A 16,176-nucleotide genomic window follows, 5' to 3' on the forward strand; every position below is an offset into this window, starting at 1 on the left:
TATAGAAAAATAATATATGTATATATAAAAATTTAACAAACTCCTCACACAAAACAGGGGAAGCGGTAATCCAAAATAAATTTAAAGTGCCTTTAAGGAGGTCGTGATCCAATGCATCACAGCTCTGCAAACGAGGGAGTACAGGAATACACAGGTAACCACTGGTACAGGGGGTCGGAGGCGGTCCTGTCCGACAACGCAAAGATAAACTCCTACCTGGTATCTGTCTCCCTACTTGACACCTCACGAGCCAGATTGCTCCCTCAACAGCAGCTTATAAAGGCGTCCTCGGGGATACACTGATGCGACAGGTGCCGACAGAATGAGATAGCACTCAATACCTTAGGGAAATGTATCCACTAAGGTGGCAGTACGACGAAGTTGCAGGTGACAATGTCAACTGCGTCAGACACAGGTCACACGACGTCGCAGGTGACAGAAGTGTTCCTGCGAAGAGCAGCTCCAAAAGAATGCAAGAAGGTTCTCCAACAATCGCCAGCTGTATAAGTGTCAGGAAGCAAAAGTACGGCCCGAACTCCCCAGGTCGAGCACCGTCCTTCACAAGTCACCTCACAGGAGTCATGCCGCACTCGAAAATAAACAAACCCCAATCGTTAAAACGATAGTTCAAGCAAATTAAGTGAGCGGGGAGGAGGCGAGAAACTATACCGAAAACAAAACAATACACACTTAACATTAACTGCCTTAAGAAATAACTTAAATCTAGAACATGGTTGACTTAAATAAATCACAAAAATTACGTTACTCTAATACCTTCCTCCCCGAGATAAAAAAAAAAAAATATATTTTTTTAATAACAAGAACAAAGAACCTGAAAAGCAGGAGCATTAAGGTCCAACTACAAAAGACAAGTAAAAAAAAAAAAAAAAAAGGACACGACAAAAGTTACTTAGCCTGAAAATAAAACTATATTTAAACAGCAAAGTCAAAAATAACTTAAGACTAAACAACGACAACCAGAAAAGTCTCGACACCAACCAAATCTTCACATACCAAACAAAACAAATCAACGTCAAATCAGGACAATACAGCCAAAACTCGCAAAAATCAAAGAAGGAAACTTACATATTCACACCTCAACTTGCAGGTGTGAAAAAAAAACCCGTTTTTATACAAACCCACCGGAGAAACGAGCAGGGCAGCGTACGAGGGAGGTGAGGCAAACATTTCAAATTCGTGAGAGAGCGTCAGGAATCTTATTTTCAGACCCCTTTATATGTTTAATGACCAGCTTGAATTCCTGAAGCAAGAGAGCCCAACGCAAGATCCTTTGGTTGGCTCCTTTCATACGCTCAATGAAAACAAGCGGGTTATGATCCGTCCAGATTTCTATGGGAAGAAAAAAGTTAGTTACATAAGGTTTGAAATGTATGAGGGTACGGACCAAAGCAAGAGCTTCTTTTTCAATGGTAGAATACCTCCTTTCAGCCGCCAATAACTTCCGGCTAAAATAAGATATGGGGTGTACCTCACCTTCATCGTCCCTTTGGAAAAGGACACCACCGATACCCACATCACTGGCATCTACCGCTATTATATAAGGTTTCTCAAAATTTGGGGAAGTCAAAATGGGTTTGGAAATTAGAATGGTTTTAAGCTTATTAAAAGCTTCCTCACACTGATTAGACCAACAAAATTTTTGACCCTTCTCTAAAAGGTTAGTAAGAGGCTGAGCAAGATCTGAGAAATTTCGCACAAAGCGGGGATAATATCCAGTCATCCCCAGAACTCTTCTCACCTCTCTAATATTACCTGGCCTTTTTAGATTAATAATTGCCTCGAGGTTAGCTTGTTTCGGAGCTACCTGACCCAAACCAACCTCGTGACCCAAATAACAAAACTTTGCCTTGCCAAATTCACACTTTGCTAAATTAATAACCAAACCAGCAGACCTAAGGGCCTCAAATACCTTACGCAATCTTACCATATGCGTACTCCAATCATTGCTATATACAACCAAATCATCAATATAAATTTCAGTTCCTTTCAAACCACAAATGACCCTATTCATAAGCCTCTGAAAAGTACACGCGGCATTTTCATCCCAAAATGGCATAACCTTGCATTCATACAAACCAAAGGGGTTACGAAAGCCGAGATTTCACGGCTCTAACAGATAATGGAACCTGCCAATAACCCTTCAACAAATCTAGTTTTGTAATAAATTTGGCAGAACCTATCTGGTCGAGACAATCATCAATACGTGGCAAAGGAAAAGAGTCATTTTTGGTGTGGGCATTAACCTTTCGATAGTCCACACACATGCGGAACTTTCCGTCAGCTTTTCCAACAAGAACAATAGGGAACTCAGGACTGACTGATGGCTGAATGAGGTCGTGCTCCAACATATACTTAATCTCCTTTTCGACCAAATCCCTCTTTACAGGATTTAACCGATAAGGACTTTGTTTAACTGGGGAGGCACTACCTACATCTACATCATGCCAAAGAAAATTAGTTCTACCAGGAGAGTCCCGGAATAAATCTGAAAAGGAATAAATTAGATTAAATATATCCTCTCTTTGATGTGGATCCAAATGTTTTTAGACCTTCCTGTAAAACTTCTAAATTTTGTATATTAGAAAAAAGAGCATCTGAAGAAACCTGACTCATTAAATCATCCGAATCCTGAGGAGGAAATTCCACGGCTACAGATAGCCTACTGGCTCAGAGACAACTGTTAAAGGATCAACACTTCTACTATGATACGCTTTCAACCTGTTTACATGAAAATTTTACACTTCCTGCTTGAACCGGGAGCTTCAATTTCGTAATTCAGCTCGGACAATTTCCTCAAAACTTTCCATGGACCCATATATATCTAGGTTCAAGAAAATTGTCCGAGTCCATACTCAAAATCAAAACCAATTCTCCTGGTTCAAAAGAACGGGCTTTAGCGTTCCTGTCAAAGTTAGCCTTCATTTTAGCCTGAGAATAATTCAAATTATCACGCGCAAACTTCCAAGCACTGAACATTCTCTTTCTCAAATCATCCACAAATTCTCCCAGTTTGATATCTCCTTCGATTGGCCCCTAATACTTCACAAAAAAAATGTCCAAAGGGCCACGGACTTTGTGCCCAAAAATCAGTTCGAAGGAGCTACACCTGTGGAGGCATTGGGATGATTCCTAAGAGCAAAGAGTGCGAACGGAAGTGCTTTGTCCCACTCGCTTCCGTGTTCATAACAATTTTTTGTCAAAACAGATTTAATGTTTGGTGAAACCTCTCCACCACACCTTGACTTTCCGGATGATACGGAACACTTGTGATGTGCTGAATGGCCAGTTCAGCACACTTACCTCTAAACATTTTACTCGTGAAATTCGTACCGCAATCGGTCTGAATAACACGGGGGAGACCGTACCTGGAAAAGAATTCCATTAATTTTTCAAAAACTACTTTAGAAGTTATCCGTCTCAAAGGGAAAGCTTCGGGAAATCTAGAGGCTCTATCCATAATTGTTAATAGATAAATATAACCAGACTTAGTTTTCGGCAAAGGACCAACCACATCTATCACCAATTCCGAGAACGGTTCTCCGATGGCAGGAATAGGATTTAAAGGAGCCTTGGGAATAATTTGATTTGGTTTTCCCATAACCTGACAAACCCCACATTCGTTCACAAAACGCTTCACAGACGATTTCATCCCAGGCCACCAAAAATATCTTGCCAATTTACGGAAAGTCTTCCATACCCCAAAATGACCTGAAAGGAAATTGTCGTGAGCGAGACTCATTACTGATTCACGGAACTGGGAAGGGACCACAATTTGCTCGATCCGAGAAGTCTTGCTCAGATCATCTGTCGAAGGTCTACTAAATCTGTACAACAAATTATGAATTATACCAAACCGAGGCTTAGTTAGATCATTGATATCACCTAACTCGAAATTAAATTCTTTTTTCTGGGCCTCAATGAAAGCCAAACGGTCCCAATCAGGTTTCAGAACATCATTAATAATAATATGACTATCACTACTATCTACAGACCCGGGCCTTTCTACATCTACTTCTAAACTACTAAATAATAATTCATCATCATTAATTGATTCAGCAGCTCTTGCTGTGGCACGGGTTGTTACAGAAACAGGATGGGCCTGAACAGACAAAATAGGAAATAATTCCCGACCTTCACTATTGAGCATATCATTTCCCAAAATACCGTCAATACCAGGAATGGGGAGATTATCGACAACGGCCAACTCAGTAACCCTATCATATCCAGGAAAAGACAACCTGACATCCACCAACGGAGCAGAAACAACTGTGTTCGGGAACCCTCCCAGAACAACAAAATTACCTGAACGCTCTTGTAAACCATTCAAAGCCTCACTCAACACCAGAGACCGAGCTGAACCAGTGTCCCTCAAAAACTTAACATTGATAGTTTTAGATTTATGAATTATTTTACCTGGCCAGACATATTTGTCAAAATTGAGTCACGAATTATTATTGCTAGGGGATGGATTATCATTACTATCTACGCTACTGCTAACTACTTCAGTCTTTTCTACCTTATCACTAAAACCAGACTTGTTGAAATTAATGAAATTGGATTCTGACCATTTCTCTGCAGATACCTCCTACGGGCATTGCACTGGTGCTGAAATGACCTGGTTTGTCACACCAGTAACAGGTTACTCTACGTCCAGTACCTCTGTTATCATTAGGCCTGTTATAGTTATTATTGCCTGAATTAGGCATATCCCTGTTAACAAAGACACGAGGAGGAGGTGGTCCTCCAGACACTCCACTAACTTTCCTGTTACCTGTAAAAGAATGGTCATTATTACCCTTAGGAATATTAGAGACAGACGAAATGGTTTCTACTCTCCTTCCATTACTGATGACACGAGAAGAGGGATTATTCATATCTTGATAACCAAAATTACCAGTTCCAGAACGATGAGTCAAGACATATTCATCTGCCAATTGGGCGGCATAACTCAGTTTTATAGCCTTAACCTCCTCGAGATGTACTCTCAACTCCTTGCTACACGCTTTCTTGAATTCCTCAAGGAGCAACAATTCCCTCAACGTAGCATAAGACACTACCTGACGACTCTTTAGCCAGTCGTCGAATTGTTCCTCCTTGACCCGTGCAAATTCAACAAAGGACTGGGAAGGGTGTTTGTTATAATTCCTGAATTTCAGGCGATAAGCCTCGGGTACCAAATCATAGGCTTTTAGGACCAGTGCTTTGACCTTCTGGTAGTCCCGAGCAATTCCTTCCTCCAAGGCATTGTATACCCGGATTGCCTTGCCCACTAATCTACATTGTATTAATACAGTCCACATTTCAGAGAGCCAAGACAATCGGGTGGCAACTCGTTCAAATGCCTTGAAGAATTCAGGGACGTTCTTCTCATCAAAGACTGGCACTAACTTTAATGCTGCACCTAAATTAAATTTATCATTAAAATTATTCTTAGGGGCACTGATCATATTGGTCCACTGCAACCTTGCCATTTGTAAATTTATATTTGCTACCTCCAACTCGTGACGCCTTGCCCTCTCGTTCTCCTCAAATTCCAATTTCTCAACTCTATTCGTTTGCAAATTAACTTATATTCTACCTCCTCCTTAGACTCTCCCAAAGCATGAATAGGAGCCAGGGTCCCTCTGGCGTAGGATTTGGGGAAGGCAAAAAGGATTAGTAGACAAATTAGCTTTAGGTAAATTGGAGGGACCTTCAAAAATAATACCTGTGCGGGGAGGATCCTCAAACAAAGTCAAACCCGCTCTCACACTCAATTTTTCCTCCTCTGAATCTGCATCAAACATGCTATCTTCATCATCACTGTCCTCTCGTCTTTCGCTAACCAAATTTTCAGCCTCTGCTAAATCTTGAGAAATCTTATCCCTTACTGCCATCAATATTTCCCTCTTAGTGCCCGCAGATTTCAGTGGAACACCTAACCACTGTGCACAAGAAATTAAATGCTTCCTACTCAATGCGGGCAAATGCTTTATACAATCGGCCGACCCCAAATATTCGGCAGGATCAAAGACAAACTCTTCCATTATGCCAAAAAAATAAAGTGTACAGGGAGAAAGGCAATACTACAAAATAAATATTGAAGAGACCACCCCAGTGTCGCTCCACAGACCAAGATACTGAGTATCCCTGAGAATATATATCCTGTCACGGTCGCCAATTTGTTACGCACCCTTATAAGAGGTCGTGGTGCAGGTCTTTTATTGCACTATTTATACTCTCAGTGATGTTCAAAAATACTCAGCATAATATGGTCAGTGAAGACGAAAACAAAAGGGAAAACTCAACAATATTTATTCAAAAAAAACAACAAATTAAGTCAACCTTGTGACTGAAGAGGACGTAGACTAGTCCTCAAATTCCTAAACGCTAAAAAATCTAAGCCCTAGATAGAATCATGAAGAGAGAACGAACACAAGAATATAACTGAATCGGAATATATCCATACGATGGCTGGCCAGGCCAAAATCAAAATATACCTATAACTATAAGCAAAGGAAAAAAGGTGAAGGATAAAAGGAGAAAACACTTAAATTCCTACCTATGAATTACAGTCTAAACATAACAAACACAAAGGCCTATAGGCCATAAGGACCACCAGAGTCTATAAATTGAGCATTTATAGATAGATTTATATAGAAAAATAATATATGTATATATAAAAATTTAACAAACTCCTCACACAAAACAGGGAAGCGGTAATCCAAAATAAATTTAAAGTGCCTTTAAGGAGGTCGTGATCCAATGCATCACAGCTCTGCAAACGAGGGAGTACAGGAATACACAGGTAACCACTGGTACAGGGGGTCGGAGGCGGTCCTGTCCGACAACGCAAAGATAAACTCCTACCTGGTATCTGTCTCCCTACTTGACACCTCACGAGCCAGATTGCTCCCTCAACAGCAGCTTATAAAGGCGTCCTCGGGGATACACTGATGCGACAGGTGCCGACAGAATGAGATAGCACTCAATACCTTAGGGAAATGTATCCACTAAGGTGGCAGTACGACGAAGTCGCAGGTGACAATGTCAACTGCGTCAGACACAGGTCACACGACGTCGCAGGTGACAGAAGTGTTCCTGCGAAGAGCAGCTCCAAAAGCAAGATTCAGGATGTAAGAATGCAAGAAGGTTCTCCAACAATCGCCAGCTGTATAAGTGTCAGGAAGCAAAGTACGGCCCGAACTCCCCCAGGTCGAGCACCGTCCTTCACAAGTCACCTCACAGGAGTCATGCCGCACTCGAAAAATAAACAAACCCCAATCGTTAAAACGATAGTTCAAGCAATTAAGTGAGCGGGGAGGAGGCGAGAAACTATACCGAAAACAAAACAATACACACTTAACATTAACTGCCTTAAGAAATAACTTAAATCTAGAACAAGGTTGACTTAAATAAATCACAAAATTACGTTACTCTAATAATTGTCAAGTATTGGAACTCTCTTACTTATTTCCTGTATATCAAGCCCTTATAAACCTACAGCCTCCTAAAAGCAGTAGTAACTCTTGTCTAAATATGTTCACCTAAGCATAGAGCTCCAGAAGCAGTTACCTCACTGTGAGATCATGTTACTATTACACTCATACAGAGGACAGAAAAAAAGGGCTTGGTCGATGCATGAAAAGGTGACCGCCAGCAAATGCCATACGCCCTTGTCACAGAATTTCCCTTAACCATTAATGAAATTTACAACAGGTCTTAGGAGTCTGGTGGATTCGGTAATAAATCCCAGCATGCGTATGGAAGGCATTCGTCTGATATCCCTGGGAAAGTAAAGCTACATTTTGTAACACTAAGAGATCATAAAACCCAGCAAATGGGGAAATACCCGGCTCCTTCCTCCTCTGACGCAATTCTCTTAACTTTTGGCTTCCAAGGCTAGAAGAGAGAGAGAGAGAGAGAGAGAGAGAGAGAGAGAGAGAGAGAGCGCTCAACGTATAAATGTGGGCTTATTTTTCGCACAGAAGTAGATTACAGACAGTTGTAAACGGTTCTACTAAATACAAGGGCTCGGGAGGAAATGGAACGAAATGAGACGAATTAGAGGCAACTGCGGGGAAATCAGAGTGAAATAGATGCGTTCAAGAAACTCTGATTCCACCGTTTCAACCAAATAGGCTACATATATATATATATATATATATATATATATATATATATATATATATATATATATATATATATATATATATATATATATATATATATATATATATATATAAATATATATATGCATATATATATGTATATATATATTTGAATACATGTATGTCTTCTAAAGCAGATACGCGTAACGCACACTTGCTTGCACTCACACACACACACACACACGCACATGCACCCGACATTTACTCCAACACCTACACAGCCACACACGTCCACGTGCACACAGGGAGACTGATGTGTTGTCAGACCTGCTGAAGTTTACCTCTCCTTTTATCCAGCGGCCCCATAAAAAAAAACGAAAAAGGAAAAAAGAAAAAAAGAAAAGGGGAAAAAAAGAAATGTAATGGACGAGAGCTTCTGGGAGCAGCATCTTTATGGGCCCCCTTTTTTCCTTGTACCCTTTTTCGGCGGGAACTTCTTTCTCTCTCGGGGAACACAGACAGAAGTCCCCTTTCGGATAAATCAAAATATTCTAGCGTTGACGTACGCGCCGCTTCGGTTTTTAATTGCTCTCCCCAACTAGGCTTTGAGAAGTCAAAGAAAGCTAACACACACACACACATATATGTATAGTTATGTGTATACTGTATATACATACATATGCATATATTTATGTATATATATAATATACTGTATATATATATATATATATATATATATATATATATATATATATATATATATATATATATATATATATATATATATATATATATATATATATATATATATATATATATATATATATATATATACATACATCCATATACACATATATATAAGTATATGATATATATGTATATCATATACGCTATATATAAATAAATATATTTGTGTGTTTGTGTGTGTGCACGTTCGTTCACATTAACACGCAGAGACAAAAAAGTAAGCGAGGCCTCATTTTTATTTACGACCTTTTATATTTAATGACCGTTGCGCTGCGCCGTAATTCATAACTCTGGGTTTTTCACCGTAGCAAAATGAATACAAAAGAAAAAAGCTCAGAAAGTGTCTGCATTAGCGCTGGAGGAAGTGAAATGATCACTAACATTAAAACACTTGAACAGAGCACAGGTGCGTGGGACAGGTGTTCTCGATATCTCGCCTCTTGTTCGTCGCATTCGACTGTTTCGCTCAAGCCTGGGCAGTTTTCGCGCTTTGTGTATCGATGGATAATTTTTTATTTTAGCTTTCCAGAGTTCTGATATAATTTCTCTGGGTTGTTAATTTATTTCAAATTTCTTCTTATGCAAATCATTTTTTATAGCGTTAGTTTTTATGTTAACGTTAAGCACTTTTCACAAATTGTATCTTTTGTGTTATGCTAAGTCATTTCAAAGTTACATAAGCCAATTACCTACAGCTCTCCAAATTTACAATTTACTTCAAAGTACCTGACGCAAATTACCCTGTGTATCTCACATTTTTCTCAGCTAATTTGAAGGCACCACGCAAAATATCTCATGTAGAGGTTATTTCCCAATGGTTTTTACAATGTACCCTGTACCTTCCTAGTTTTACATCATACTTCAGAGCAATTCGTGAAAATGACCTCGCGTGTCTCAACACTAATGGTTTCATGCATCTCGGAACTACAGATGGCCAAAATCTGTAATGACTGACTTACTTGCCGCGAGATTGCTTTTTACTTCGGTATGACCGGAGCTAACCAACAGCAACCGAACAGTGAACACATCTGGACGAAATATTACGATAAATGATACATTTCACCACAATAAGCGCCGAGGTACTGGTCATGAATCTTGCGCGTAAATTTGAGTGCGCTGCCGCTCATACCCGACTCAGCAGTTAAAGGATGAATGTTGCAATGAATTCTGCCTTTTTTCATTAGCCATTCGTCCTTGGGACTGACGGTTTATTGGTCAATAAAGACAGTGATTTCATTCTGTCCTCATTTTATGAGAAGCTTATATGGCTTTCACGGTCCCTTGAAGTAACCGTTAAGCTCTGTTTTATAGTATTTATATCCACTGGATAATATTTATATTCTATTAGCTCATTTGAATTACGAATATGATCGAAACAAATATACACTTAGACTAACATTATTGTGCGTGAATGTGTGTTTAAGTGCATGTGAGCCAGTTTGTATTAATCTTTTAACCAAACTCTCCAGTGGTACCCGCGTACTCAGGAATAGACGACGGAGAAGGGGAGGAAAAGAGCAGAGCTGCGCGGAGGCCCTCTTGGTTTCAAACGCAGTGGCGAAGAAGGAGAGCCATAAATGAGACCTGCGCTCCCATAGACAGAAAGGAGCTGGTGGAGACGATTTACGAAACGAGGGAAAGTCGAAAGTATCTGCTGTACGACGACTGCCACAAGGCCATCTATTGCTCAATTCCAAAGGTGAGTGAAGCAATGGGAAATCGGTTCTGGCATCTAAATCTCTGTGGAAGACTGGGCCTTCTGTTGAGACTTCGCTGCAATATTGGTTCTACTGTGGGCAGTGACGGCAAGGTCGACGTCTTCTTGCCTTGGGCTACTTGAAAAAGTGAGCAAATATTCTTGGGTCATAAAATTCATAGTAACTTCACTAATTATGGACGGATATACTCAAAATCTGGACGTCACTAGCCTCGACAAATCTACTAATGTCTCAATAAATTATAAATTTAGTAATATACCCAGTGCAAGGAAACACAAAGGTTCACACTAATATATATATATATATATATATATATATATATATATATATATATATATATATATATAATATGTATGTATGTGTGTGTATGTGTTGTGTTTTAGTGCGTGTATGTATGTATTTATATGTGTATGTGTATAAGAATATGAATTATAAATTATAAGAGTAGCCTATATATATGCATATATTATATGTACATGTGTAAGCCTACTGTATATGTATGTTTGTATATTAACTGCAATATTCGATGCGTCATTGTTTAATATTAATATCTCATAAATAAACCATCCCCGATTAAAAGATCCAGGACTTGTAGTATATCTTGTTCACATTCTGTTTGTAACAATGTCCTGCATAACAGATGCAACGTAGGTTTGCGACCACTTACAAATAATGTTTAAAGCATAGGTGATGACACTGTTACTCTGAAATAGGACACGTAATTATGCCTTTATGTAATAATAAGAATAATGAATCTGTCTGAAGCGTTTTAAAACTAATATCAAATTATTGTGAAGAAAATGTGTAAAAATGTCAAAGTAACGAAAGAAATATTAGTTTTATCTTTGGCAAGTTTGTAATCCAGTATATGTTATAATGATGATCATTGACAGGATTAAGATGGCGGTCAGTTTTCCATCATTGGCGTTTGTGTCGCCTATACTAAATCTAACACTATGTCTCTAATCAGTTCATAAGTGGTCCGTCCGTTTCTAAGTTTCCGAGAATAATTTGAGCTCAGTCGTATTACTATCAGTTGTTAATCTAAAGGTAATCACAGTACAGCAAACGCATCATGGCGAACTATCATTAAAATCTAAAGACGATACTTAAGAATACTCTGCAATGTCGCTTATATTTTCGGACGTGCCGTTGTAAACTGCCACGTTATTGCAGCCCACCGGCCCAATAAAAATTCCCCAAAAGGTCTTCTAAATCGTCCCGCCTCCAACAGGTAGCCAGAAGCAGCTGGCGAAAAGCCTGGATGTTGCTTTCCCGGATGTCGTTCAACGTGACTGGAATCAGCGAGGGCAAGATCGAAGAAGCCTTCAAGGAAAAGACGATGAGGGATATCCAAAACAAGGTGAGTTTCTCCGGGTCTCACAATATCGCGACAGCTTCCCGTCTGCGGGAAATCGTTTCGTTTCCTGGCCAAAGGAGCTGCAGTGACGTTATATCATCACTCGGATTCTTACCATCATTCCTCTTATTTGTCCGTAGCTATTTGGTCCTATTAGACATATAACGAACCACAAACTGACTTCTCTTTTAACCAAAAAATGAGTGACCTTGTTCTACTTTTCAAAGATTTATATATAATTTTTGAACAAAAAAATCACTATCACAATGACTTGTGGGCAAACTTTTTATCTCGGACACATTAACTGTATTCTTAACTGAACCAGCAGTTTACAAAATCGAGGGATTCTTAATTGTTATTGACGGAATTATGAATGATTAAGTTTCAATGAAATATGGGAATATTTTATAAACCTTAACAGATTTTCAGAGGGGATACGGCATTAATGAGCAGCAAAATTAATGATAGCTGCTCTTAGTTTGCATGCTTATGCCTTTCAGTTCTTACCGATTATGGTGAGGATGATTTACAGTAATGCGGTATACAGTCACCAGGTTTCTAGTTGTCAGTATTGTTACGATTTCAGGATGACTTGAAGTACAGACTCACCAACTACAAGAAAATCATTGTGGTGCGTCACCCTCTGGAACGCCTGCTGGCCGTCTTCCTGGACGAAGTGCACAACCCGGCCCTGGGATACCAGGTCCTCCGGAGAGTCAGGCAGACGCGGCCGGAGGCCACCATCGCCAACATCAGCTGGCCGGAATTCGTCCAGTACATCATCAGCGAAGGAGTGATCGACAGTCAGATGTTCTTACCTTACGAGGACGTGTGTCACCCCTGCGCCATCGACTACGACTTCGTAGTGACGCTCGAGACTTTCAAGGAGGATTCGGACAACGTGGTCGAGTTGCTCGGGGGCTCGAGGTCGGAGAGAGTCAAGCTGTCTCCCATCGAGGAACCCTTGGGCGCCGACAGGGTCAAGGCGCATGTGGATCTACTCTCGGCGAAGGAAGTAGAGGCGCTGAAGAGGAAGTACCACCGAGATATGAAGATGTTTAATTACTCTTAGTCTCTGCTTTTCGTCCATTTTTTACTGTTACTTTGATACTCTGGGTAAGGATTCGTAACCTTTTCCCAAAGCAATAATTCATTATGTAGTTAGTTTTTCACCGTCAACCTGTCTCCTGGCACATAGAAGTGAAATTACAGTTACTTTACGAAGCACCCAGCAGGAATCCTAAGGTAAACTATAGGTTCAGACTTCCTGCAATAAGATGATAAAAAAAAAATTCGTAACCCAACCTCACAATATCTCGAAAAAGCAATCCAATTCAACTGTATTCTTGTCCTCCTGTTAATGTAATTTTTTTATAAAAAAAAAAGTCTAAGCCTTCTTCTCCTAAGTTTTATATATATATATATATATATATATATATGTGTGTGTGTGTGTGTGTGTGTGTGTGTGTGTGTATACTATATATGTAAATATATATATATATATATATATATATATATATATATATATATATATATATATATATATATATATATATATTGCGTACCAAAGTCATAGTTTCTACATGGACTTTTCAGATTGGGGACATATAAAATAAAAATATTCCACTTGGCTGTTTAGTGTTCTGCATCCCATAGATATTTCATTCTAAATGTCATGAAATATAATCAGTTGAAGATGGTACTGCGTTGTATGGTTTTTCAAAAAAAAGAATTAATACTCTTGTGACTATATTAAGTTATTTTTACATAACTGCTATATTTACTGCTATATAATATACCATTGCTACTCCCCAGCATTCATTTGCAGCTGTTTAACATTCAGTTAAGTTAGATAGTCGCCATTCATTTTTACTGAAAATTCTGTTATAAGACATTCAGTTCTTTTTTTGCATAACATTACCCCGTAGGAGGGTAGTGCCATTATGCGGTGCACTGTAGGCATTACTTAAGGTTCTTTGCAGCGTGTCTTCTACCCCTGACTGCAACCCCTTTCGCTCCTTTTACTATACCTTCTTTCATATTCTCCTTCTTCCATCTTACTTTCCACACTCTCCTAACAATTGATTCATAGTGCAACTGCGAGTTTCCTCCTGTTACACCTTTCAAACCTTTTACTGTTAATTTCCGTTTCAGCGCTGAATGACCTCATAGATCCCAGTGCTTGGCATTTGGCCTAAATTCTATATTCAGTTCAATTCAATATTCATTTAACTGCATCACAGTCAGCCAGTTTTATACAGTAGCGCTTATTTAACATTTGCAATTTCCATTTTCCGTCATACAATATTCAGTCACTACTGCAGTATGTGAGGCCGCCCTCTTCTCGAAACTAAAGATGGAATTCCGTTGATGACGAAATCGATAGCGAAATTCCAGCATCTCATTATCGCAGAGGGAATTGACAAGAGTATGGATGAATCCTTTCTCTCAAGCGCCATCCATTTCAGCCCTTGCATTTCATTCATACTTGTTCTCCGTTTCTTTATTCATATGATATTTTCATCGGAAATATTCTTGCGTAGGCTCTTGCACGCTCCGGACAGTAATTATTTCTTTGAAGTTTGTCATTAATTTACAGACCAAGACTCGTTGTTCGGTGGTTGCATCTACGGTCTTTTGTGACTACAGGGAAATATCTGATCATTTGATTTGTGACGTTCCTGCGCACAAAAATTTATGCATAAAGCGTTCATGCGTAAGGGATGTTGGTGAATTTTTATGACCATACTTTTCGGTGTGAATAATCAAAGCTACACTGGTGTAAATATACACAGGCGCAGATGTAGTGAACAGCGCATATTATTCGGTAATGCTGAAAAGGAGGAGAAGAGGATCCAGAAAAAACTTGACAGATGCAGCAGAATAGGTAGCCTACAGAACCAGAGAAGGGCCTTTATACTCAGTAAGCCAGAGAGTGTGCGCTTCATAGATGTGAATGGTGCAGGGGAGTGCTGAACGTACTGCTAAGGAGCCTTCTTTAGTGAAAAATAAAGTGGTTAATGCTGTGGAATTTTACCTTAGAAGAGGTTCGTCACTGATTCAGCAGATCAAGGATGGATGTGGCAGTGAACTTCAACTGAAAAATCAGTTGCGACTTTGTTGGCCCACACAGAAAATTATGTAACTTTGTTGGTAGAGTGTGGTCGGTCACGGCCTGGGCATAGATGGGCATGTGACTGGGAACCTCATCCCAAAATGACTTATGGAGAACCAGAAGTTTATCACCCCATTAAAGTATGAATGTAACGTAGGTCATCGTTTTGTCCCTTTTTGGAAGCAAATTTCTAATGAGATGAAAGGGTTCTAGGTTATATATATATATATATATATATATATATATATATATATATATATATATATATATATATATATATATATTCTCTGTTTTAATATATATTATATATATATATATATATATATATATATATATATATATATATATATATATATATATATATATATATATATATATATAAATGCGCGCGTGTTTGTCTTGTACATGTGTATGCGAATGAGTTGTACGACCGTATTTTCATGACGTCAATATATATTAAAAAAAATATATATATATATATATGTATGTATATATCTATAATATATATATATATATATATATATATATATATATATATATATATATATATATATATATATAAAATCTCTTAGAAACGAACGCTGGTAAATGACCTGAGAAATAATGCTCATTGGTCGGTTCTAATGAGACTGAAGTTGAAAGGGCGGAAGAGAGGAGAGAGCTGATGAAAAAATACGAGGAAAAAAAAAGGAAGAACGGCCATGTATTAGACGGGTATAAGGGCCATTGAAGGAGATGGGATGAAGGGCCGAAGGGGCCAGGAAGGGGTCTCGGGACGTCAAGGGGCAATGGAATGCTTGATGAATTGAGGGAAGGGTTGGAAGGGAAAATTGTGTGATGAGTTCGGCTAAGGGGAGAACCTGGCTGATCGAGTCCGCTGATTTCCCCGCGAAGATATTTGTGATGAAGGTGATGATGGCGGTGATGATGTCGACGGAGTGGTGTAGTTGTAATTACACTTCCGCTAAACGATGAGGAATGTGTTACCATCATCAGGCTTGCAGCTCAGTGACAGGTGATGATGGTGATTAGGATATAACTCACCTGTAATTACGCCGATGAGAAGTGGCAGGGAAGGCACGATTATTGAGCTTATTGCTCGAGTTATTCTCTGCTGCAATGGTG

At 39.1% G+C, this 16,176-nt stretch overlaps 1 protein-coding gene across 1 annotated transcript in view; it reads left to right on the forward strand.

Annotated features, from left to right (window-relative positions):
- Positions 1-13,308, forward strand: part of LOC136831720 (carbohydrate sulfotransferase 8-like) — a 31,759-nt gene extending 18,451 nt beyond the window's left edge. Inside the window, exons 4-6 of the mRNA XM_067092343.1 lie at positions 10,328-10,557; positions 11,811-11,939; positions 12,523-13,308. Of these exons, the coding sequence (XP_066948444.1) occupies positions 10,328-10,557; positions 11,811-11,939; positions 12,523-13,008 (845 nt within the window). The 3' untranslated portion in view covers positions 13,009-13,308. The remainder of the gene's footprint in view (positions 1-10,327; positions 10,558-11,810; positions 11,940-12,522) is intronic.
- The last annotated feature ends 2,868 nt before the right edge of the window (positions 13,309-16,176 follow it).

The sequence above is a fragment of the Macrobrachium rosenbergii genome, chromosome 48 (assembly GCF_040412425.1).
Source record: "Macrobrachium rosenbergii isolate ZJJX-2024 chromosome 48, ASM4041242v1, whole genome shotgun sequence".
Lineage (NCBI taxonomy): Eukaryota > Metazoa > Arthropoda > Malacostraca > Decapoda > Palaemonidae > Macrobrachium > Macrobrachium rosenbergii.